The sequence below is a fragment of the Chelonoidis abingdonii genome, chromosome 16 (assembly GCF_003597395.2).
Source record: "Chelonoidis abingdonii isolate Lonesome George chromosome 16, CheloAbing_2.0, whole genome shotgun sequence".
NCBI classification, from domain to species: domain Eukaryota; kingdom Metazoa; phylum Chordata; order Testudines; family Testudinidae; genus Chelonoidis; species Chelonoidis abingdonii.
In genome coordinates, this window is record NC_133784.1 from 13,815,545 (window position 1) to 13,841,361 (window position 25,817).

At 49.2% G+C, this 25,817-nt stretch overlaps 1 protein-coding gene across 1 annotated transcript in view; it reads left to right on the plus strand.

The window, feature by feature from the left end:
• Positions 1-2,308: 2,308 nt before the first annotated feature.
• Positions 2,309-25,817, plus strand: part of PKD2L1 (polycystin 2 like 1, transient receptor potential cation channel) — a 29,295-nt gene continuing 5,786 nt past the window's right edge. Inside the window, exons 1-10 of the mRNA XM_032778261.2 lie at positions 2,309-2,743; positions 10,274-10,387; positions 13,555-13,682; positions 14,760-15,013; positions 16,723-16,947; positions 18,066-18,294; positions 18,631-18,801; positions 20,074-20,255; positions 23,971-24,091; positions 24,723-24,821. Of these exons, the coding sequence (XP_032634152.1) occupies positions 2,449-2,743; positions 10,274-10,387; positions 13,555-13,682; positions 14,760-15,013; positions 16,723-16,947; positions 18,066-18,294; positions 18,631-18,801; positions 20,074-20,255; positions 23,971-24,091; positions 24,723-24,821 (1,818 nt within the window). The 5' untranslated portion in view covers positions 2,309-2,448. The remainder of the gene's footprint in view (positions 2,744-10,273; positions 10,388-13,554; positions 13,683-14,759; positions 15,014-16,722; positions 16,948-18,065; positions 18,295-18,630; positions 18,802-20,073; positions 20,256-23,970; positions 24,092-24,722; positions 24,822-25,817) is intronic.

Genomic DNA, 25,817 nt, shown 5'->3' on the forward strand with positions numbered 1-25,817 from the left:
TTGGAGCCTGGACACCCAACAAAGCACTGACTTGCCTGGAAAACCCAGGTGTTTCTATGGTTGTGGGCAGTGCTGTAGCCACGTCAGCCCCAGAATATTAGAGATACAAGGTGGGAGAGGTAATATCTTTTCTTGAACCAACTTCTGTTAGTGAGAGAGACAAGCTTTTGAGCTAAACAAAGCTCTTCCTGAGGAATCATTTTGACTTTCTCATTTCATTTCAATAAGCTAAAAATGTTTTGACTTTATCTCTTTAATTTCATTTTGACTCTTGTATGATAGTAATTGTAATACATTATGCTGCTTATATTCAGTATTTTATACTGGAATATTCATTTTAATGCTATCTCTGTATCGTATGTTGAAGTGTAAATACAATCTGTAGACGGCTTCAAAACAAAATGATTCAATGTTATTTAAACAAAATGGTTCTGAATTATCCAAATTAAACTTTTCAGTGTTTCTGAATCAAAATTTTTTGGGGAGGATTCTGTCCTGTGAAAACTTTCCAAACTTTGACTTTTTGTTCCAATTCAGAGTGAAAACAAATGTTAGCATTTCCTGCAGATGGAAGTTCTGGTTTTCAGCCAGTTCTACTAAGCGTGTTATTCTGGGGGATTGACCAAATTCCTGTCACAGCCAATTCCATGATCATTTCATCAGTCACGGGAATCATTCCCTGGCCTATGTTCTCAGGCCCTTGTGGAGGGGGCACGCAGTTGGAATAGGAGCATGTGTCCATGGAGCCGGACAGCTGATTGCATGGGGGACTGGCCCATCCCTGGATCCCCAAATGGGTTAGTGCCAGTGCTTGGAAGGTTACAGCGGGGAGCAGCTAAACAGTGGCCTGTGTTAGGGGAAATGCTCCCTGCCAACTTCAGCTCTGCGCTTGACCGGCTTTGTCAGAAATAAATAATGAAAGGGGAAGTAAAGTATCAGGAATCAGACTGCGCTCGATACGGAGAATCCCTTGATCAAAACGTCCAGGTTGCTTTGTCAGCAGCTCTGCCATTGCAGTGTGAGAGGATGCCTTGTGGCATTGTGTTGCTGTGCATGAGGAGACAGATTTGCTTTTATGTCTCTAACATCACAAACTAATGGCCCATCAGTGTTTCACAGCCTGCCCAATAAATCAATTCTTGCACTTTTAGGCACTCTTTGAGCAACTTTAGTCTCGGGGAGGGTCTGGGGCTATTTGCCTTATTAAACAGGAGACTCCTGCAATGTGTCTGACACCAGATGATTTGTTTGCTTGTGTGGATATTACCTGCAGGTAGCAGATTTGCACCTAAGGCATGATTCAGCCAGGACTTTTACACTAGAAAGCTGTGCTACTGAGATAATATAACCCCTTACATGACACAGTAATATCAGTATAAAGGTGTTTCATACTGGTAAAGCTATTCCAGTATATGTCACTCTATACCAATATGACTGCATCCCCATTAGGACTTTTACCAGTATAACTGTTTCAGTAAAAAAAACAAATCACATTAGTAACTGATATATCTATGCCAATAAAACTTTCAGATATAGATTAGACCTTAGGTAGTGAATATATTTTTACTGGTGCTATGCACAGTTTCTAAGAAGAATTGCACTACAACTGGCAACAAGCATTTCTCCAAGATCTAACTGCCTATGCATTCTGTTAAATAGAATTCGTAAGACTACCTGGGATAGCACTATCTGGTGACTCTCAGTAATGATATATCTCTGCCTCAAGGGGCTTTATGTTGTCTGTGCACCTTTTACAGAGAGCATTCATGCTCCACTTTGTCTCAGTCACCCAAATTTTTACAGCTCATTGAACATTTGAAACTTCATGGCTCTCCAAAGTAATTGTTCTCTGCCTTGTTCCATGGAGCTATGCAGCCCTCTGTGGCCTTCCTTCTGCAAAATGTATCCCTCATTCCTGGTCCCTATCTCCCATGGAGTCCCACATACAAAGTCTAAACTCTCTCTTGCACTCTAAAGCCCAGCTCTTAACACTTTGGCAAGCAGCAGGTGCTAGTCTCAGCTGCCTGCAGCCTTAGGTGTCCTATTAACTCCCTACCCCTCCCTCCTGTCAACTCCGGCAGTGAAATTCAGTCTCCTAGCAGCCTCCTCTCCCCACTGTAGCATTCAGAGCTGTTATCTATGCCAGGAGGCAGAAAGCATCCCCTGGACTCGAGTTGCGCTCCCAGAAGACTAGTATTTACAGCCATTCCCAACAATGGGCTGTGCCACCCTCTGAGCCATGTCACCAGATGAGCTAGTATAAAAGAGAGAGAGACTGAGCCTACATGCATCCAGTGCTCAGCCACTCTGGACTCCCCTGGCAAAGGCGCTCCCTGACTCTGACAAGTTCCCTTCAAGTTACTCGTCTTCTCCAGCTTCGAATTTCTGTCGCCAGGCAGTTTGCACCAGTGAGTGAATTAAAAGCACATCGCTCCCTGGTGATCCGCCATGAGCTCCTCCCGGTTAAACAACAGAGCCGAGAGCCACTTTCGAGCCCAGGAGGAACACGAGCTAGAAACCTTGGGGAAGAAAGCGTGGGACAATCCTGTTTACAATGGCTCCCCCTCTGCATCTCTGAAGATCCGAGCCATCTACAACCCCAAGGCCATTCTGGAGAACCCCTACGAGAACATTGAGAAGCTGGGGGACCCCCTTCCCTACCAAGAAGAGAGGAAAAAGGCGGAGGATGTGAAGAAGAAACCCTTGCCCAAGTGCTGCTTCTGTTTCTTCAAAGGCATCCGAGGTAAAACTTTGGGGTCTGGTTAGAATGTGTTTATAAACCCATGTGAAGAGCAGCCCTGGGAGCCAAGAGCCGTAGAATAGCTGTGTAACATGGAAAGCTGCACATGGCCATAGTGAGCACTTCTCTAACGTGTTCTGTCTGAGGTCACACAACGAATCTGTGGCAGCTCCAGGGACAGAACCCAGGAGTCCTGATCCCACACTCCCTGCCTTATCTCTGAGATGTAGCCATTGTCCCCATTTTACAGATGGGGCCACTGAAGTGCAGAAAAGCTAAGGGGCTTGCTCAAAATCACAGCCTAGAATAGAACCTAGGCATCCTGATTCCAAACCCCTACTGTAGGAATTAGACAATACCCCCTCCCTAGATGTTTTTTATTCTAGAGGAGATAATAGTGACCCCTATATCAACACTTCCTATATATATATATGTATATAAAACTGGAAGATGAAAAGCCACCACACTATTGGGCTGTGGGGATTAATCTATAGGGAATGAGTATAAGAGCTATACGTACATGGCTTTGCTAAAAGATAACTGGGGGGGGGGTTACACGTAGGGAGAGGGGAATTGTTTAGGCTGGCACAAGGGGCTAGATGGAACAGTAAGGGGGCTAAAAGCTAGAAACACTAAGTTAGGCTGCATCTTGGGGCAGCTCCCAGCAGTGGGAACTAGTCGATTTCAGAGTATCTCCCAGCAGAAAGGGTGAAGCCCCATGGCTTGAGAAATTAAACACTAGGCTGGAGAATGCATTAAACTGTAGGGGAAAACCCTACACTGGTAGCCAATGAATTGGCAACAAACATAACCTAGTAGTTTTTCGCCCCAACTGTAAATTCTGTGGCGTTCTAATCACGGTTTCTAATACAACCCTTGTGCAAATGTACCCACTGTAACGTGTTTGTAAATCATGGATATGCAGGGCTGGAAGAGACCCCAAGAGGCAAGGGCGGCTCCAGGCAACAGCATGCCAAGCGCGTGCCTGGGGCGGCAAGCCGGGGGGGCGCTCTGCCGGTCGCCGTGAGGGTGGCAGGCAGGTTGCCTTCAGCGGCATGCCTGCGGAAGGTCTGCTGGTCCCGCAGCTTCAGCAGACCTCCCACAGGCTTGCCACCAAATCTGAGGGACTGGGACCTCCGCAGGCAAGCCGCCGAAGACAGCCTGCCAGCCATGCTTGGGGCGGCAAAATACCTTGAGCCGCCTCTGCCAAGAGGTCATCTAGTCCATTCCCTGCACCGAGGTAGGATTGAATACATCTAGAGCATCCCTGACAGGTGTTTGTCTAACCCATTCTATATGATGTCTATAGTTTATATGATCAAAGATTTCTGGGCTGCTATTTAGAGCGAGATCCAACACACATTGAGTGTTCCTGCTGATTCTGATAGGAGTTGGATTGGGTCTCTAGAGCAATTGATGGCATCTCTCAATAATGCTGAGATGTAGACCTCCCCTGGCCCAGTAGCACAACTGGAAACAGAGGCTGAGAGAGGAGAAATATGCCTACAGGGGATGGTAGGCTAATGCATTATTTACTTTGTTTTATTCTGAGGTCTGCAGTCCCCACAGGACTCTTCCTTTGCTTGGGGTGCTGTGACATAATTACAGTGTGATGCTTGAAAACGGAGAGATCAATAATTCACAAACAAAAATCCCTTTCCAGAGACGATCTCTGTGTAATGCTGATGTCCAAGAAATGAGAGTGAAAACCCCTATGGTACCATCATGTCCTCTCCTCCCTCCCTGACTAATCCACTACTGCCCCCTGTAGGCAAAGATTACCCATGTATAGAGCAGTGCCATCAGGATCTGATCCAAAGCTGGAGAAAGTCAGTAGAAAACCTACCATTGATTAAATGGGCTTTTGCTCAGCCCTTAATATATAGTCTAGTAATGACACTTGACCTGCAGCAAGCCCATTGCATCCTCATGGCACTTGGAGATACTAATTAATTAATTCTCAGCGCACCTTATACAGGGAGAAACTGCTTATAATGCAGGGCTCTCCTGGTCTTGAGCCTCCTTCCATCCTGTCCCCCTGGAGGATGCTGATGGTGTGGAGAACAATTTTAAACATTTTATTAAAGCTAATGTTTAAAAATATATCTATAATACATAGGTTGGGAAAAGAGTGTCTGTACATCTGGGTATAGTGCTTAGATTATCCACAAATATAAAGTTAGTTTTTAAAAGTCATATGATACATAGAGCACATAATCAACAATAACCCAAATTTAGGTGAATAAATTTAACAATGCAGTTTAGATATTAGAATCCGAATACTTGGGTACATCACTCATGAAAAGTTGTACAGGGATTTGGTTGTGGAAAGCAAAATATATCCATGAGTGGAGATTGTCGTTCAGCAATTGAGAATTAGGTGGGTTGTCTATTTAGAAAATACAGTACTCGGGAAAATAAAGTCCTGATAGAACTCAGTTCCTGACACAGCCATCTCGGCAGCTTTCCAGTTGGCAGAAGGTTTCAGAGGAGAGCCAGGCAGTGGGACAGGCCAGGTGGTGGGTGACTTTCCTGCATCGAGGGAAAGGCGTGTTTTCTAAGCTACAGGTTAAAGTCAGGGCTTCGCTTGGGTGGCTTTAAAACTTGGGGTGAGGCCATGTCATTGAAGAAGCTGTCACCATCAGTACAAACATCATGTGGGAAGGAGTTCTGCTATGAGGGCTCGTTCCAGAGAGAGAGGATGGGCCAGTGGTTTGGGGGCCAACCTGGGACTTCTGAGATCGAGTTTCAATTCCAGGTGCCACGACACTTCCTGGGTGACTTGGGCAAGCCACATCGCCTCTCCAGGCCTTAGTTCCCCATCTGCAACGTCAGGAGGGTGGCCCTGCCCACTAGGGATGGGGAGGATTGTGAGGTGCTTAGACGCTGCGCTAATGGGAGCCTTGGGTAGGTAGATCCCTGGGGATAGGAGTTGAGCCGATCTCCAAGTCCTAGCTCTTTGATTGCACAGGGGATCGCACTCATCTTCATCTTGACATTTCTTTTTCTGGGCCATATCCTTAGCTGGTGTAAATCAGTTTTGTTGCAATGAGTTCAGTGCCGATTGACCCCTGCTGAGGAGCTTGTCCTCTTTATCTCCCCATCTATGCCACTCTTTCCTTGATACTCCTCTGTCTCGTCCCCCTTGTTCCCCACTGCCCCAAGAATCAGCAGACTCCTGCAGGATCTCTTAGTTGATAAACGGACACAGTGTTATTGACCTTCCCCACCCAAACACACACCAGAACATACGCCATCCTGCCTGGGAATTAGCTCAGCATTTCCCCATTGAGGCCCCCCAGCGTACGTTCTCATTGCAGCTGCCGTGTCCAGTTCACCCAAAACCCAGTGTTCGTTTGGTTGGTGGTGGTGTCTGCAGATGTATTGTGTTGCTGAAAAGGGAGCTTTAGCGGAAGAATTACTGAGCAGTGCACAACTTGCTCTGGGATGCAGGGGAGACAAGATCCCCAGCTGGACTGAATCAAGATAGCTCCAGTGAAGTCAATGGAAGGGTCCCAGTTTACATCAGCTAAGGATCTGGCCCACTGACTGATTGGGTTTTGGCGGGGAGGTGAGTAGGAGGCTTTTGGGATCCTTTCTCTTCTACCCTGTTCTGAAGCCCCATGGCCTGTGCCTCAGCCTGCGTTCAAAGCCATGGCCACAGCTCCATACTGGACCCTTCAGGACAGATGTGATCATTGGCTAGGGTCCGGTCTCTTGAAAGCAGTGCAAAGTGCTTCCACTCCCTGTTCTCCAGGGATGAAGCAGCCCGCTGGCTTTTCTGGAACTCTCACACTGGGACAGGTCCATTTTCCATCACATCATCCCTTTCTACGGAACCATGGAGGTTTTGCCAAAATTTCGTTCTAGGAGAGGGAAAGGGAGTGGGGTGGAAGAGTTTAGACAGTGTTGAAATGTCACATTTTGATGCTTTCAGAGTGAAACATTTTGATTTTTCAGGTTTCAGAGTAGCAGCCATGTTAGTCTGTATCCACAAAAAGAACTGGAGTACTTGTGGCACCTTAGAGACTAACAAATTCATTTCAGCATAAGCTTTCGTGGGCTACAGCCCACTTCTTCGGATGCATAGAATGGAACACACAGACAGAAGAGTCTTCCACTCTATGCATCCGAAGAAGTGAGCTGTAGTTCACGAAAGCTCATACTGAAATAAATTTGTTAGTCTCTAAGGTGCCACAAGTACTCCTGCTCTTTTTGATTTTTCAGTTTGCAGAGACTTTTCGCTTCAATTTTTGTAACTGGTGCCTTGTAGCCTACATTACAATATAACAATTTTTAAAAGGCGTCGTCAAACTGGAACATTTTGATCAACTCGAAACGATGTTTTTTTCTGGGCATTTGCAGGTTTGTTTCTAATTGCAACAAAGACAAATGTCAAAATCTAATCCTTTGAGGGTATTCATGTCCTTGCAGCTCTACTTGCTCTTGTTATTAACATTACTTGTAGCCAGGGCTGGCTCTAGCAATTTCGCCGCCCCAAGCACGGCGGCACGCCGCGGGGGGCACTCTGCCGCTTGCCGGTCCCGCGGCTCCCATGGACCTCCCTCAGGCTTCCCTGCGGGGGGGTCAGGTGGTCCGTCAGCTCCGGTGAACCTCCCGCAGGCGTGCCTGCGGATGCTTCACCGGAGCCGCGGGACCACCGGACCCTCTGCAGGCACGCCTGCGGGAGCTCCACCGGAGCCACCTGCCGCCCTCCTGGCAACCGACAGAGCACCCCCTGCAGCATGCCGCCCCAAGCATGCGCTTGGCGTGCTGTGGTCTGGAGCTGGCCCTGCCTGTTGCAATCCTTTCGCCTCTGGCATCCAAAGATTTCAAAGCAATTGATAATCATTGATGGCTGTAGCCCACGAAAGCTTATGCTCAAATAAATGTGTTAGTCTCTAAGGTGCCGCAAGGACTCCTGTTCTTATTTATGATTAGGCATCACTTCCCTGTGAAGCAGCTAAGGGAGATATATATATATATATATAGGGACTGATGCTTGGGACGCGATCCAGAGCCTAGCATGGCAACTCAGGAGCTGTCTCAGAGTAAAAACCAATCTTATAGTCCTTATTGCAGCCCACACTGGTTTGGGGGAGTGTGTTGCAAACCCCAAGTCCTGTGCACAGGAACCTGTGGTGGGTTACCAGAGCAGATTGAAATGCACATTGGTCCTGGCTGACCCTATTGTACCTCTTCACGTGTGCACAGAACATTAGGACAGCAAGCAAGGGGCTGATGGTGAGATGAGACCCCATCTCCATGGTGGCGATCCGGCCCTTTAACCCTTTAGTGCCTGGTGGTGGTTGTTGATTGTTACAGTAGGGCTTAGTGGCCTCACTGTGCCAGGTGCTGCACAAACACAGAAGGTATCCCAGCTCGAGGAGACATACCCATGCTAGCGCAGTGAAAAGAGTGTGGTGCCACTGCAGTCCCAGGGGCTAGCTGCCCCAAGTACATGCCTATGGTCTCAGATGGGATTATACTTGGAGTAGCTAGCCTGCCCCCTCACTCATGCCACTGCGGCTATACCGTGCTTTTAGGGCACTAGTTCCATCAGAGCTAGCACAGGGAAATTCCAGCTTGAGGCGATGTCCTGAGCCACAGAATGACTTGGCCAAGGTCACACAGAGAGTTTAGGGCACAGTCAGGAATTGAACCCCAATCCCTTGAATCCCTCTCCAGTGCCTTAAGTGCATAACCTTCTTCAGGCTGAGCTGCTCTGCACATCCAGGGTTTTGTTTGACCTGGTAGAGCTGTGAAATTTTGCTCAAGATCTAGATTTGGCTTCCACTCCCTCCTCTATCCCCATAGCTTAGGGGCGTTTGCATGCAAGGTCTTGTTGTGAAACCCATCTCTGGTTTGAAGACACCTCAAGTCAATGTTTGCCTCACTGAGTCACTCACACGCACAGTAATTCAGCTGGTCTCAAAGTGCATGTGACCCAAAGAGGCAAACAGCAAATTGTCTGGGCTGCTGCTGTGAAAGGCAGAGACCAGCATGTGCTGATGCAGAGCAGAATGCTCTCTGCTCTGCTCAGCTGCCACGGGACAGCAGGGAGGGACACTCCAGAGCGAATGCCCATCCTCTTTCTGTCAGAGAGCACTCAGGGTGTTCAGGCTTTGATCAGGCAGAGCTGTGCCCATCTCTCTGCCCAAGGTGCGTACAAGGGCTGGGCTCATATGAAAGAGGCGAGAACCATTGTGATTACTGATGCGGATTAAACCGCTCAGCTTTCAAGTGGAAGTTTAGATATGTGTGGGTAAAAGTTTGAGTGATCACACAAAGGAGCCATTAGAGAGAGAACGAGCAAGCGCTTTAATGGACTAAGGCAGTTCATTAGCTGCGTGCTGTCAGGTTCTTTGGAGGAAAAAGCTCCATTCTGCCTGATCAAGCATTAGGCGATGCTCAATGAGCTGCTTCTACCAGGGGCTCAAGACAGAGAATTAGCTCCTTGGAGCCAGCCCCTCCGGGGTGTAAATTGCATTGAAGTAAATCAAGCCACATCAACTGACACCCGTGGAGGAGCTGGGGCTCAATTTCCTGCAACCCCAGGGTTTGGGGTCAAAGTGTTTGATTCAGGATCATCTCCTCCAGGGGCTCCTCAGGGTTTGTGCATCACGCGGGCCCAGAGATTTTGGGTGTCATTGGAGAGACACAGGAAGCCCCATGCTGACCCTGGAGCACCCGGCCTGGATGCAGCTCGGGTAGGGAAGTCCTGCCTGGATGGCCAATGTCATCGCATGGACATGTGAGGCTGCCTGTCAGGTGCTGTTTTCTCACTTGCTCTTCCACATACAGAGACCTAGCAGGGCCAGCCTCCCACTGAGCTGCCTCCACTCAGACTGATGGGGCCTGATCTGCCTCCTTCCAAGCCCCCACCTGTGTGCTGGCCTTCACACAAGGAGAATGTTCTCTTGCAGCCTCTGCTGAGCCTTGATGGGAAGGGCAGAGGACAGAGAAGGAGGCTAGAGGCAGGAGGGAGGGACTGACAGGTCCTGATAGAGACAGGCAGAGGGGGAGGGGAGAGGCACTGAGGGGCTCAGTTGAGAGGGCAGGGGAGTGGTGTTGTGCAGACTGACGGTGCAGATGGGGATGTGATTACCAGCAGGGAAGAGAGGATGACTGACTAGACATATCCCGCCAGATCAAGGCTTAGGCGCGCTGTCAGCATGGGATGGACAAGCTTGTCAGATGGCCCCATTTGGACTGTCAACAAGAAGGGCCTCAACCAGGCCCCTTCAGCATGAAAAGCATGAGTCTCCACCACTTGAGCTAAAGGAACAACCCCCTTCAGCTGGCACTTTAGTAGAGTCTTATCCTCTCATGTGGACCAGCTACTAGCTGAGCACAAAGACCCATGATCTGCTGGGATGAGTGACACTTTCACTGCCCTGCCTGTGCTGCATCACTTTAGCCAGTGGATTTGTGATGCCAACAGTTTCCAAGGGCCTTTCTATGGGCATTGAACAGCTAACTCCTCTGACAATCTCACCTTAAATTCACCTGGTGCTGCTTTATGCTTAACAGGCCTCTGGGGGACAACTCTGACCGAGAACACTGCTGAAGACCGAGAGCTGTATGTAAAGACCACGCTGCGAGAGCTGCTGGTTTATGTCATCTTCTTGGTGGATATCTGCCTACGTGAGTAGCTGCCCTGATGGCTCAAGGGTGGATCTGTGTCCATGCGTGTAACTCTGTTTTGGAGGGTTTATGGTTTGGACATCTTGGCTCTAATTTATGGTGTGTTTAATATCTCGTATGTGCCACCCAGAGCTCTGGAGGGCACATTCTTAACTACATCAGTAAAATATCGACATCATGTAACGGTAGAGGGGAAAATACACTAATTTATTACACAGCTGATCAATGCCAGATCGTGGCAATCTTTAGAACAGCTTGGAATATTTTCATCAAAATGATCAGCATACACATTTTCTTGTGAGTTGACCTTCTCCAGGTTTTTTTTTGGTTGGGCGGGGGTAGGGGAGAGAAACATTTTTGGCTTTCAAAAAAATGTTCAATTTTTGAAAAAAATCCTCACAGTTTGGGAGTTTCACAATTCAGTTTTTCACTAACAAAAAGGTTCATAGGAAATTTTAGGGGGGAAATGAAGTAAAATGTTCGAAATTTACCCAGGGGAGAGGAAAGGGCATTTTTGAATAGCTCTAGAGGTGATTCTCTACACTCCCATGGCACCGTCCATCCAGCGTTCCCAATGGCCTCTGCAGACAATTACCTGACGCTCACCAAGCTCCCTGCAAGGGAGTTAAGTACCACCATACCCAGTTCATAGGCATCAGTAAGTAGTTAAGGGGTCTGAGTTTCAGAAGGGCTGAGATCCGTATCTCCAGTTGGCTTCTGCAGGAGCAGCAGTTGCTCAGGACCTCTGAAAATGATGGCCTAAGTGCTGTGTCTGAGTTCATACAGCAAATTGAAGGCAGAGAGCCCAGGAATCCTGGTGGCCACTGCTCTATTCTAACAACTCCAGTGCATTCACTGATGCTTCTTTCTGGGATTGTCAGAGAAGCAAACCCCACCAGCTGGCTCCTGAGAGAAGAACACATCATGGAGGAGTCCTGCACAAGATGAGCAGAAGACTATTTCTTCACTTCAGAGTCCCCCAGGCTCTTACCCAGGTGTCTCCCCTAACTCCCATCCACACACAAAACCCTTGCACCTGACTTTGGTGGCACTTTCACTAACTGCCCTAGCCGGGGCTATTGGCTAAAACCCAAGTGAGGCTTTCATGTGGGGTGGTAACCCACCCACTTTGCGGTATGGACACAGGCTAAACCATTGCAATGCTGATAGTCCTTCGTTCAGCACCTTCCCACAATTCCCTCTATCTAGCCAGAAGGACAAACAAGTTCTCCCACAATTAACTGGGAAAGAATTAGAGCAGCTCAGATAACTGCAGCACAAGAAGCTATGGGGTGTGCTCACAGATGTGCCAATGACACACCCAGGGGAGCACAACCCCCATAAGGACATAGAGTCTTGGGTATGGCTTTGCAGAGTGACTGCTCACACCCAGGTGCCACTCGCCCAAAAAGACATCCTGAGTGAAGGGGGCACTCGGCATCTGAGATGTCAGCACAAGGCCTCTGCACTAGGTGATTTGGCATCTGCTGCTTTTAAGCCATGTTTCCCAGACCTCAGCTCAAGTTCTGGCCATTAACCTCTATCTAGCCACGGCGGATTTGCACAAGAACCTCTCCTCAGATTTGCGCAGGAAGCTCTGTAAGGTCAAAGGACAAATGCAAACAGCCAGGTCTCGAAGCTTCCTGGAATCTAAGCCACATTGTTCAAACACACGCAGGGAGCTGATGTTTCCCCTTTAAATCTCGATGGGCCATACGGGAAGGGTGGTTAGGATGATAACGGGGTTGGCAGCTTACATTGTCCTCGGGGGTGGATTTAATGCAGCTCTGTACCGAATAGTAATGTACTTTGTATGGGCAGAACAATTGCTGTTTGCTTTGGGAAGGTTCACTGTTATCTCAAAGGAGCACCTGTGGCATTGCATGGTGCAGTGGATTATATTTCATGCACCCCATGGCAGAACAGATACACAAAGGTACCAAACAGGGTGATTATCGCTCAGGCACAGGGGGATGGCATCCCAATCAGTCTTCCAGTGTGACTTAGACACACACCTATTCTGAGTCATACAGAAGTCAGGTTTTGAACATTGGTTGCTTTTTCAGGAAGCCCTTTCATTGAGGGACAAGTCTTAGAATTGGCTGTGTTTGATTTTTTGCCTGGGAGAGAAGTGTGTGTGTTATTTGTGTTAGATCCCACTCACCGGTCTGGATTCTTGTTGAGTGAAAACTGATCTAAAGCTTCCCACCAAGGGAAGTCCCTTGAAGTCTTTAAATCCAGGCTGGATCCCTCTCTAGCCAAGCACAAGTTCTTGGGCTCAATACTGGGGTAACGGGGTGAAATTCTCTGACCTGGGATATGCAGATCAGACTAGATGATCAAACGGCCTTGGAATCTATGCACTTATGAATCCTAGGACTTGAACAATGGCTATGCATGGCAAAATGCCTGTGTAAGACAGTGGATGACTAAGCAGAAAGAAACAGAGCTGTAATCGGCAAGGTTTCTTCATCAACGTATAACCACCATCAGTTTAGTCATCATCCGGGATTAAACCCTGGCTCCTCAAAAAGTTTAGACCATGAGCCTCTGCAACCGATGCTAAATGTTTATCTATGCCCCTGGTGCAGAAAAGCACTTGGGTGCATGTGTAACCCTAAGGAGGTAAGGAGTCCCATTGACTTCCTGGGTCAGAGGGTGGAGCAGGTCCCTGGAGCAAGGTGGGGGGACCTGGAAAGGAATAATGACTGTCCCCCATTTCCTTCCCTGGGCTGCTGTGCGACAGGCTGCCCCTTATTCAAGGTGAGCTGTAAAGTCCCAGCCCTGCCCACACCGTAGATAGGTTGGCTGCTGCTGTTTTTAAGCATTGTCGCCCTTTTAGAGCTCAGTTTAGGTGCTTCTGTATGGTAAAACGGAGACCCTTTCAAAACTGTCCAGCTGCGCTGCTGCTCTGGAGAAGGTCAGCAAGCCAAGTCACTGCAGCTCTGAAATAGATTTCATCCCCAGTGAGAGAGGCCCCTCTGAATTCAGAAATACATTTGCTGAGGACTTTGGAGAATTCCTGAGCATTAAATTCTTCTCTTCCTTCTGCATTCTCTCCACTTTCCTCCCAAACTCACCTCTACTGAGGTAGAACTGATATTAATGTTAGTCTCTAATATTCATGTGCAAGGGGAACCATCCCCCGCTCTCCTGTTTTCTCTTAGTGACTTATGGAATGACCAGTACAAATGCCTATTACTACACCAAAGTGATGTCCGACCTCTTCCTGCAAACCTCTTCGGACAGCGGGGTGTCCTTCCAGTCCATTGGGAGCATGGCTGAGTTCTGGGGGGTGAGTACAACCAAGTACAGTCCCCAGGTTCTGGAATACGGAAATCTGCCCACATGGATGCCATCTAATCCATCCCTGTGCTGGCCCATGTCCCTCTGGGCAGTGTGTGGTTGCTCCATTTGCTTCTGCCTGTTGACTGACTTCTGTGACTGTCAGTTTTAGTTCCCTTCCTGCGTGAACAGTAGAAATTTCACTGTCATTTGCACACATAAAATTCACCAGCCACATCTAGCTATTTGAGCACAGGAATTATTTCCATTACTGTGTTGCCTAGAGGCCCTGAAATCCATCTAGGTGCTGTACAGACACACGGTGAGACAGTCCCTGCCCCAGAGAACTTGCAACCAAAATAGACAGGACAGACAAAAGATGGGAGAAAGGAAGTGCTATTATCCCCATTTTACAGATGGGGAACTGAGACGCATAGAAGCTAAATGATTTGTCCAAGGCCCCACAGGAAGTCTGTGGCAGAGCTGGGAATTGGACCTAGAGCTTCTGCATCTTTCTCCAGCGCTTTAACAAGAAGCACATTCTGATTTATGTGTGATAACTGCATGCCTAACTGGTGTGAAAATCAGGCCCTGGCTCTCAGCCTAAATAGACTCCTGAGGGAATTTGATTGCAAATCCCTGCAGCTTTCATCAGAGTAATGAATAACGATGGAACAGGTGTATAGGATCCATCGGATTTCTTCTAAAGAACAAGCTGAGAAATGATATGGCACAAGCAGCGTGAATGCTGGCAAGACACCACAACCTCTTGTGCTGATAAGACAGCTAGAAATAGCTTCTAACGAGTTGCCTTTGTCTGTCTCTACCATGAGCTATGGATCTGCCTTTCCCCCACTGCACCTGGGTATTGGTTCACCATTTTCCGTCCCATCCTCCCCTTTTCTAAAGGCATCCCCCTTCCATCTAGCCACGATACAGCTGATACCACCCCACTATTTAGCAATATGGGAATGGCAAGGATGTCATGACAAGCTGATACCTGGTTGTGACAAGTCCCTGGAGCTTTCAGGGGCATCCCATTGGGTAGTTGTCTTGAGCCAGATGCCTGATTCCTCTTCTTTTGCAGTATGCCCAAGGCCCATTGCTGGATAGCTTGTACTGGACCAAATGGTACAACAATGAGTCACTAGCTCACAACACCCAGTCCTACATCTACTATGAGAATCTGCTGCTTGGTGTCCCACGTCTGCGCCAGCTGAAGGTGAAGAACAACTCGTGTGTGGTGCACGACAACTTTAAGGAGGACATTTCAGGCTGCTATGATGTGTACTCTGAGGACAAGGAGGAAAGAGTTCCCTTCGGGCTCATCAATGGAACTGCGTAAGTGTGCCCCTCTGACCAAACTCCTTTGCACTGGGAAATCTTTGATTGACTTTTGCCAGAACTTTGGCCAACTTTTGCTAAAATACCATGAGAAAGACTAGTCCCATGGGTAACAGGATGTTGGGGGTGAGAATCCTGTGTAGGCCTGCAGAGTGCTTTCCCTCTGACTCCCACTGGCAGTCAGACCAGGTGGGTCCTATTGGCTCCAGACCAAGGATATTAAAAAACTTCAGTGTCTCTCTGAGGCTGGAGCAGAAGAGGTTCCTGCTGGGGAAAACCCTAGGAAATGCCATGCTCAGGAGAAAGCTTAGGTTGAGACTCTTGTATTTGTAGTTTAAGTTGATGAAGAACCAGTCCTGGGAGAGAATATTTTTGGACCAGATGCAGTGAGGAAACAAACCCCCCTACTTCCCCTATAATATCTGTGACCCATGAAAAAGTACCAAGCCCAATAGGTCTTGATAGCCTGTTCTCAGCCCAACCCCAGATGTTAGGATCATTCAGTTAAGAACTGGGACTTCTGGATGCTTATCTGAACTGAACCAAACCTGCAAAACATTTTGAAGTTCACCTGCTATTAGACTGTCTGATTCCTCATCCTTGGTTCATATTAGGATATTTGTTGTGGAGTTACCGTGTTATAGTCCTAGAATACTGAGATGTGATCCTTTTGATTTAACACTGTATGTGACTAGGTCAGTACGGTGAACTTGCTGTATACTGGGGTTATGAGACTTGCCTGTCTGAAAGCATTGTTCTGTCTTAAGACTGTGGGAGAAACAAGCAGGGAAGCCACTCAATGGACCCTGGTAAGCAACCTCTGAGTAAACACTCACAGGGCAATTACAAGACAAAGGGGGAAACGATTAGTTTTGGGGAGTCTATATCCTGTCTCCAGCAAGTTGCAAGGCTTGTTCTGCCAGTGCTGGGATTAGCAAGTCAGTGAGCCAGACACAGTTAAAAAGTAACTTGGTCTTTGGGAAGTAGAGTGGTCAAAAGGACATGACAGATTTTAAAGAAATCTCTCCCTGAAGAGGAGGGGTGGGGGGAGAACTGGTTTGTGAGTGACAGGAAGAGACTGTCACACACACCTGAACAGTCTTGTGTGGCTCTGCTGGAAGCTTAGATCTGCCAAGGTCCCCGTGTGGAAGATGAACAGATCCCTGGCACGCTGTACACGTGCATTGTCTGTTCATTGTTTTCAAGTCTGTTCTCTCTATAATGTTGTAGTTCTACCTAAATCATACTTTGCTTTAAAGAAGGCTGTCTGGTCACTGGGCAGCACCACTGTCATTGCTGCTGGAGGGACTAGAATGGCAGGCGCTGAAGATAAATCAGGCCTGCTACCTAATAGAGGGTGATCACAGGGGACTGCGGCCAGGGCCCAGTCTGAGCATGGGAGAACCACATGATTCCACCCTGAGAAAGGTGACAGGTAAAGGCCAGCAGGGGTCAGCGGCGAGGCTAGGCCTGTGACGGCCAATGCCTTGTAGCAGTGGTTGTGATTGGGGGCTCCTGTTGTGCTAGGCACCAGATAGCAACACAACATGAGACAGCCCCAGCCCTGAAGAGCTTACAGTCTAAATACTCCAGTGTGGCAAAGGACAGGAGGAGAAGCCACCCAGCTGGTCCCCTGAGTCCTAACTCTGTGCCCTAGCGTGGGTCACGTTGCCCCTCAAGGGTGGCTTGTGGATTTCCCTGTGCAGGTGGAGGTACCATTCTGAGGAAGAACTGGGCGGCTCGTCCCATTGGGGACGACTAACCAGCTATAGCGGGGGAGGATATTACATAGACCTCAAGCTGACCCAGGAGGAGAGTGCGGAAGCCCTGCGAGTCCTGAAGGAGAAGTTGTGGCTGGACCGGGGCACCCGGGTGATCTTCATTGACTTCTCTGTGTATAATGCAAACATCAACCTGTTCTGCGTGCTGAGGTAGGTGGAGCGCAGTGGAGACCCTTTCGTCCTCAATCCCACCGCGCAGCACTGAAAACATGACGTTCACACTCTGCCCTGCCTTGATACCTTTAATCCAAGGCTCTCCAACCACTTTACCACATTAATGAATTCAGCCCCTGTGCCCCACTGTGGGGTAGGCCCTTATTGTCCTCTAAGCCTGCAGCAGAGACATTAAGTAACTTGTCTTAGGTCATATGATGAGCTAAAGGCTGGGTTGGGGAAAGAACCCAGGAGTCCTGGCTCCCAGTCCTCTCTAACCAGAAGGGATGGTGGAGACATGAGTTCTGACTTTTGAGGAGGGGGTGACATCTCCTTCCCTGAGCCCCGTCACCTTTGATGTCAGCTACTGCCATGATTTCAAGCACCATAAAGACCCGCAATAGATGAACCAAGCTAAATCTCTTCCTGGTGGCTGTGCCCAGGGCAGGCAGAATTATGGGTCCCTAATGTAACTATTGCCTAAGGAGAAGTATCACGTAGCTGGTAGTAAAGCACTGCTAGGGAAGTGCTCCCTGGCCAGCAGTCAGTAAACAGTCCATTATTCAGATGAAAATTGCACACAATCCAAATAAACTCCTGTTACGTTCTCATCCAGTCTCCTCAGGAGATCCTTCACCTGCCCTGATCCCACTCCCTCCAACAGGCCAGCAGCTCCTCGTTTTATCAGTTTGGGACCCCACTGTGCTAGGTGCTGTACGTATCCCTCCTGAGAGGCAGTCCCTGGGAGCTGCTGCGTGTGGAGCCATTTTGAAAGTCTGGCCCCACCCACGCTAGGGACTCAGGCCCAGGTTTTCACAGGTGTTTAGGGACTGAATGCCCATTGAGGATCTGAACGTCAGTATTATTGGTAGCTGCCGCATGGTGAATAAGGAGCCTTTATCTTTCCACCATAACCACCGGCATTTCACTGGTCCCTGGTTCCCTTCTCCATGAGCCGTCAGGCAGCGGAGATGATTGAAAAAGCCATATATATGTGCCTGACTTTCCCAGGCCCCTGGGTTGGCAGGTGCATCAGAAGGAGGGAATGAGCCCAATGCATCTCAAGAACATACAGTAGTCTCATGGTCATTCTGGGTTTCCTTCTCCCCTTCCAGGTTAGTAGTTGAATTTCCAGCCACCGGTGGTGCAATCCCTTCCTGGCAAATCCGCACGGTGAAGCTCATCCGATATGTCAGTACCTGGGACTTCTTCATTGTGGCCTGTGAGATCATTTTCTGCATCTTCATCTTCTACTACGTGGTGGAGGAGATTCTGGAGCTGCGTATCCACAGGCTCCAGTACTTCACCAGTGTCTGGAACATCCTGGATGTGGTGGTCATACTGGTGAGTGGGGGTGGAGGTTGGGCAAAGATGGAAAAGCAAAAGGGAAGTTAAGAGCAGGGGAACTGGCCCAGACCTTTCCCTCATCTCAGACTGAACTGCTAGAAGGAGACAATCGCATACACTAAGGCTGTGACTTTCAATAGCAGTTCGGTGTCTTTGCAGATCTCCCCCTTGAGCATATGGTTGGCTGGATGAGGGGCTAAGCCAGTGTGTTCCTACCACCCCCTCCAGTGGAATAGCCGCATGGACCGATACCAAGGAGTTCTGAGGTTTTAAGCCCTAGTCCCCAGTGAAGCTGGAGGCCCAGCGGTAACACAGGCCGTTTCCTCCTTTCAGCTGTCCATCGTTGCCATTGTGTTCCACATCTTTCGCACCATCGAGGTGAACAGGCTGATGGGAGAGCTGCTGAGGCATCCTGACATCTATGCAGACTTTGAATTCCTGGCTTTCTGGCAGACCCAGTACAACAACATGAACGCAGTAAACCTGTTCTTTGCCTGGATTAAGGTACCGCATGGGCTCCCGTAAGAGATTCTGCCATCTGAACAGCAGGTGGGGAAAGAACCCAGCTGGCCACAGTTCAGGGGCTTTAATCTCCTCTCCTCTGGTGTGGACAGAGAGGAGCAAATGCAGGTGGTAATGGGGCAGACTAATGGAGAGGAATATTTCTGCCTCGGGTCCTGCTCTCCACATGGAAGCCCTGCACACCACGGGGTCTGTGCTCCGGAGAGACGGGGTTATCTGGGAGCTGTGGCATAGGAAATGGGATGTTATGGTGTTGAGCACCATGTAATTTTATCCCAACAACTACAGAAAAAAATCCCCCAAAGTAGAAATGTTTAATTCCAATTGTTTTGCAACAAAAGGTTTCGCTTCTCGATTCAAAATGACTTTTGCTTTTGAAATTTCCTTCCATTTTATTTTTGTAAAAAATGAAATCTTAAGACTCCCCCTACCCCACCCCTCAAAAAAATCCCCACTCGAAATCTACCCATTAGAAAGCCTTTTCCCATGGAGAAATCAGAGCCCAGCCTTCTGCGCGCAGTGCTCCTGGAAAGCTCTGTATCCGCAGCCCTGGAGAGAAGTCATCTTATGCGCACACCAGACAAGCCACACAGCACAGAAAGTTTCCCCGAACAGCCCGAGCCTGCCCTGCTAGGATCCCCTCTAGGACAAAAGGGAAGGCCAGTTTCCAGACCCACTTGATCTTGGCACCTCTGCCAATGTTGTCAAGAAAGATGATAATTGGAGCCGATTTTTGTGGTGATTTTCATGACATGGACACACTAGGAGCTGGGCTGAGACAGCCAGCTCCTTTCACATTGGTGCCCCAACAGCCAGCAGCTGGTAATGACCATTGGTCAGTGCTGACCTTGCTGAATGACCATTGCAGACTCAGGCAGTGACATGCCTTTGGTACAAAGCCAACAGGTTGTACTCTGTATTCTATGCTTATCTGGCCCTTGTTGCCTCAGTCTGTAATGCATTTATCCTCACAACACCCCTGGGAGGTAGGGCAGGGCTCCTGTCACCATTGCACAGATGGGTAAAACTGAGGCATGGGGAGATTAAGGAGTTGTCTAAGGTCACACAGGAAGTCTTTGGCAGGAATTGTACCCAGTCTCCCTCCTGGACACCCTAACCATTGGACCATCCTTCCTTTCTACCTTCTCTTCTGCCCAGCTGCATTGTTTCTTGTAGTGATACTATTAACTCGGTGTGTGCATGTATATGAGAGATGTCCACATCTTACCTTACCCCTGTCTTGTTTCCCCCTAGATATTCAAGTACATTAGCTTTAACAAAACAATGACCCAGCTTTCCTCTACGCTGGCTCGCTGTGCCAAGGACATCCTGGGTTTTGCCATCATGTTCTTCATTGTGTTCTTTGCCTACGCCCAGCTGGGCTACCTTCTCTTTGGGACACAAGTGGAAAACTTTAGCACCTTTATTAAATGCATGTAAGTGTGTTTCTCTCTCCTTTTCCCTTCCCCGCCTCCCTTTCATTCTCTGGCATCAAGTGCAGTCCTCCTCTGGGCAGACAAATGGGAAGTATCTTCTCAGCAGATTCATCCCTGGGTGGGTTTAGAGTCACAGCTGCTCATTTTAGTGAGACCTCTCTGTTGTCACTGCATGTCAGTCCCTGCAGAACCAAATGCAGCTCTCAGAGAGGGAGCTGGCTCCTATTCCTTCTCATTTTTTGTCAACAGAATTGTCAGCTGCATTCCCTTTAATGGAGATTAAACTTTTTTTTTTACCTTCTTGAAGGAGGCATTTTGGTGGCCCTGAACTGAAGTTGTTTGCAATTTTCACTCTCTGGGAAATTTCATGATTTCAACTTTTCAGGGCAGAACGAAAACAGATTTAGAGATAGCAGAAAAGGTGGCACCTTATAGACTAACAGACGTATTGGAGCATGAGCTTTCGTGGGTGAATACCCACTTCGTTGGATGCAGGATTTAGAGATGCAGGATTTAGAGATTTAGAGATATTAGACTTCCCCATGGAATGGAAATTCCATTTTCCAACCAGCTCTGACTCTCCTCAGCCCTGCTGGCCCCAGTACACCTAAGCATAGTGGGTAAATTCCCCTCTAGATCCATACTGAGCAACTCTACTCCAGCTCCAGGTGGTGTGCACTGAGCATGCTGGCTGTGTGGGTTTTGCTGCAAGTGGGTCATTGCTTGCCTCTTGGCTACGTCAATTAGGAAAGACTCAGGGCCTGATCTAACATCCATAGAAGTCAGTGGAAAGACTCCCGTTGACTTCAAAGGGTTACGGATGAGACCATTAATGATCTAACTGCACTAATTGAAATGAGAGACCTCTTTCCTGTCTCCCCAGCAGGATGATCTGTGCTGCACATGACATGCACAAGGGCAAATTCAGCTCAGTTACACCCATACAGCCATACTGCAGTCATGAGGCCAGGAGGGTGCAAGTGACAGCAGCCTGCAGCTCAGTGTGTGGGTGATCACCGCTAGGGTTAGGCAGTAAAGACCAAGGTGAGGAGAACTTGTTTGTGCAGCAGGGAGAGAAAGAGACCCAGTGATCACAGAGCAAATCCCCTCCTCCTTACAACCCCTAACTAAAAGGGGGAGGAGAAATTGTAGATCCACACTACAGCTGGAAATCCAGGGGGTTACTCTTATTACAATTACTCAGGAAATGAGGGAGGAAGTGGGATATTTCACTTCTATTAGGAAAAACTGACCCCTCCACCTTTTCTACGTCCCCTCTTGCTGTGGCTTGAAGACTCCAACTCTGTGGCTTCTAGTTTAAAGCAAAAGTCACAGCTTTCACCTCTATGGCTCCTCTCCAAATCCAGTCCAGCCAGCGGCCTCTGTCAGCTGTGTCCATCTCTCTGGACAGCTGCTCAGCCTGTGTGAAATGCATTTGAGGGCCTCGGTTCCACGTGGCCAAACTTCCACAGGAGAAGATCCCCCAACCAGACTTGCACTGAGCCCCTGCCGGCTCCTGGGTGGGCTTGGCTAGCACGTGAGGTTGAGTGGACCATGACCTCAGTCATGTTAATTCACGTGATGTTTGCAATCAGTGTAGATGGAGATGTGTCTAGCATCGTAGCAGCTGCTCACGGTTAGCTCCGGTTCTAGTCAGACTTACCCAGGAGCAGATGACATGATGCTAGACAGGATGGAATTGTAGGTGAGTCGTGTTACTTCACTTGACTGTTCAAGGTCATATTCTAACCCAGGGGTTCTCAAACTGGGGGTCTGGACCCCTCAGGGGGTCACAAGGGTATTACATGGGGGGCCGTGAGCTGGCAGCCTCCACCCTAAACCCCACTTTGCCTCCAGCCTTTATAATGGTGTTAAATATATTTTAAAGTGTTTTTAATCTATAAGGGGCATCACACTCAGAGGCTGCTGTGTGAAAGGGGTCACCAATATAAAAGTTTGAGAACCACTGTTTAACACTAGTGTCACGTGAAAATCTTCCCCGGGGTTGAAATTGTAGATGGGTTTTTTACACAGAGCCATGCCATGCTAGCCAAACACTGCTATGGACTCCCCCTCAAGGGCGCAGAACAGAGTTTTATTCAACACACCTCAAGGGAGGGGAAAACCTTGTCTGTAACTGTCAGGGATCCAGGGCTGCCTGGTTGTGGCTAGTAAAACTTCATCTGCATGTTGGATGGGACCTCACTTGGCCTCTTGTCAGTTGCTTCAATAAGCCCAGTTGTAGGAGACTGGTCTGGATTGTCTTTTGGCTCACACATCATCCATGGCATTGCTAATCACACTCCCATCACAAAATCTCTGAGCCACAGTCTACAGCTCAGTTGCACCTTAATTGTTGTCTGTGGTAGGGCAAAGACTCACCAGCACGGCACCTCCTGCTGGTCGTCCAGGGAATTAATGCTTTCCAGCCCTGAGCACCCTCTGCAGGCCAGTGTCTCACCTGCCGCTGGCCCCCATGTCCCTCTCGGACCCGGGTGCCCTTCTGTGTCAGTGTTCTGGCCCCGCAGTAACCCACAATCTGGGTCTTCCCACCCATGGGAACCCCCAACCCTCTAGCCCCACCTTGCCTCAGTGGCTACTGCCAGTCATCATCTAGCCCCTGCTCCCCGGGGCAGACTGCAGTCTGTAAACCACTCATCATCGGTAAGGGGGGGTTGGACCAGCTGCCTGTGCCTATCTGTGGGCTGCCTCTTTGTGGGCCCTTAACTCAGCCTGCAACCTGAGGCTTAGGTAGGCTGGAGCTCCCCAGCTCCCTCTGCCCTTCCCCAGCACTGCTCCAGCTTAGGTACCCTTCTCTGCTTCCAGGCAGCCAGGTCCTCCTCTCTCTAGGAAGCTAGAGAGAGTGTGTCTGTCAGTCTCTGGCCCTCAGCCCTCTTATAGGGCCAGCTGTGGCCTAATTGGGGCGTGGCCCTCACCTGTGGGTGCTTCCTCCAATCACCCTAGCTTTTCCCTCACCCCAGCCCTCTCCCAGGGCTGCTTTAACCCCGTCAAGGCAGGAGCGGGGTGACCACCCAGCTACACTGTCACCTACACCCTTCTAATCCCATAATATTGTTCCTAGAGTCATGAGTACCACACGTGATCACCATGGTTGAAATTTTCAAGGGAAATGCAGTGGGAGGCAGTGTTGCTGGTGGAAGAGGCACTGGACTGGGGCTTCGGAGACCTGGTTTCTATTCCCAGCTCTGCTACTGGCCTGCTGGGTGACATTATGCAGGTCATGTCCCTGCCCTATGCTTCAGTTTCCCCATATGTAAAATAAGGGTACCAACCTCCTTTGTAAATCACTTTGAGATCTTGCACTTTTCAGATGGAGCTCAGAGCTATTGTTATATGTATGTAAATCCATCAGATAGCTTTGACAGCCTCAGGCCAATCGTAGCACTCCATTCTCCATGCTGATCACCGCAGAGTGGGCTCCTCCTGCAGAGCGAGGCTAAACTCAACCACTAACGTGTTGGCAGAACAAATGGTATGTTCAGCTTTAGCGAACACAGTAGACCCATCTCATGCAGAAATCGAAAGGCAGGAAATGCATGGCCAGTCAGGTGTGCAGGTTGGTACGTTTCAAGGGCTCAGCCCTGTGAAACGGCCAGCGAGTCGTCTCGAAGCGTAGGACTCTCTAATACATGTCAAGCTGTGTCGTCGATATACTGCAGGCGCAGTGCTGACCAGGGACTCTTTCTGTTCCTAGCTTCACCCAGTTCCGGATCATACTTGGCGACTTTGACTACAATGCCATCGACAATGCCAACAGGGTGCTGGGGCCCATTTACTTCGTCACCTACGTCTTCTTCGTTTTCTTTGTGCTGCTGGTAAGTGAAAGGGGCTGTTCTGCCTAGAATGAAGATTATTGTTCCACGCGTTGCAGCAGTGCAGACCAGACTGAGAGCAGGACCATGTGCTGGACAGACACCCAGAGGGAGACAGACAAGAGCACATTATTTACTTACCCATTTTGCACATGGAGAACTGGAGCCCAGGGAGATCCACCGAAGCCGCGGGACCAGCGACTAGCAGAGCGCCCCCCCACGGCATGACGCCATGCTTGGGGCGGCGAAATGTCTAGAGCCACCCCTGTCTGCAGAGCCTGGAATTGAATCTGGGTGTCCTGGATCCTGATCCAGTGCCATAAGCATGAGACCCCTTCCTCTCTAGAGAGCACTGTGCTGGTCTATGGTCACCGTCCCCTCGCCCCAGGCCCTGTGTTTTCAGTGGGAGCATCACCAGGTGGGAACATCTCCCTGTTTGTCTGATCCCTGCTGACAGATACTGTGCTGAGAGGCAGTGTTGCTGTCTGACCATGGAAAGTTACTTACAAATTGGTCCTTCCGTCCTCCCCTCCCCAAAATGCTGTCACTGCCCCAAGGCCATAAGGGAGAAAAAGAACTGGTGCGGGCAGGCCAGATGGCTCAGTCTGCTTCAGCTAGTTTCTCCTTTCACTAGAACATGTTCCTGGCCATCATCAACGACACCTACTCAGAAGTCAAGGAGGAGCTTTCAAACCAGAAGAACGAGCTGCAGCTCTCAGACATCCTGAAGCAGGTTGTATAGAGCCCCATCACTCCCAGCTTGCTTTGTCCTAACACACCAGAGAGTGAATGTGGCACCACAGGTCCCAAATTCACATGAAATGTACTAGAGAGGGGCCTCCGCCAAGCCTCCAGATCCATCCCAGGGGGCAGGAGGAGTTCCACATCTGGATCCAAACATGGCCGGCCCTGTTGGCCAAACTCCCAACAGCCCTGAACGTTTGGGGTCTTTGAGAGCTGGATCTGCATTTTGTGGCTTTAGCCTCTCTCTCCCTCCAGATTCCCAAGCAATAGCTGCCACCAGTGCTGATCTCTCTCCTCTGTAGCATGCTTATGGCCACGTCCCAAAATCCACAGCACGTTTGTTTCATTCTAAAGGAAAGGTGGTTTTCTTCCACCCAAGTGAAAGAGAAGCTTGGAAGTGGAAACATGGACTGTAGAAAGGGGCCAAGGGAAACTTGTTCCTCAGACAAAGGCAGGCATGCATGCTCCAAAACCACCTTCCCTCCAGTGCCCAACTGCAGTCAGAATGCTTCCAGATAGCCTTGAGGTGATGCCCTCTGATCAGAGCCAGGGGAAGGGGCAGACTCCAGACAGCTGATGTGAGCAGGGTTCTCCCCTGGGGGCAAATCCTGAGGTCTTATTCAGATTCCACCTGGGCAGAACCATCCTCCCCGCCATTGGAATCAGTGAAGTGGTGCCCCTTTCTGCCTATGCAGTGTCTGCACTGGGCAGACACCCTGTGAGTGATCGCAGTCAAGACCCTGACTTGGATGACTGCCCATCAGCAGCTGCAGCTCTCCTAGCCGAATCAGATGGAAGCCTCCCCTATCTGAGGCCGTAGGAGGTGTGGGGAGTCTGCCCCCGCTGGAGCTCTGTGTTAGGGCAGTGATGCTTCTGGCTTGGGAAGGAAGGTGACTCAGTCAGTGAAGAAAGTCTTGTATTCACACAAGACTAACATATCCCAGTGTTACCTGTATCATCTGGCACCTGTGCAGTGTTTTACAGC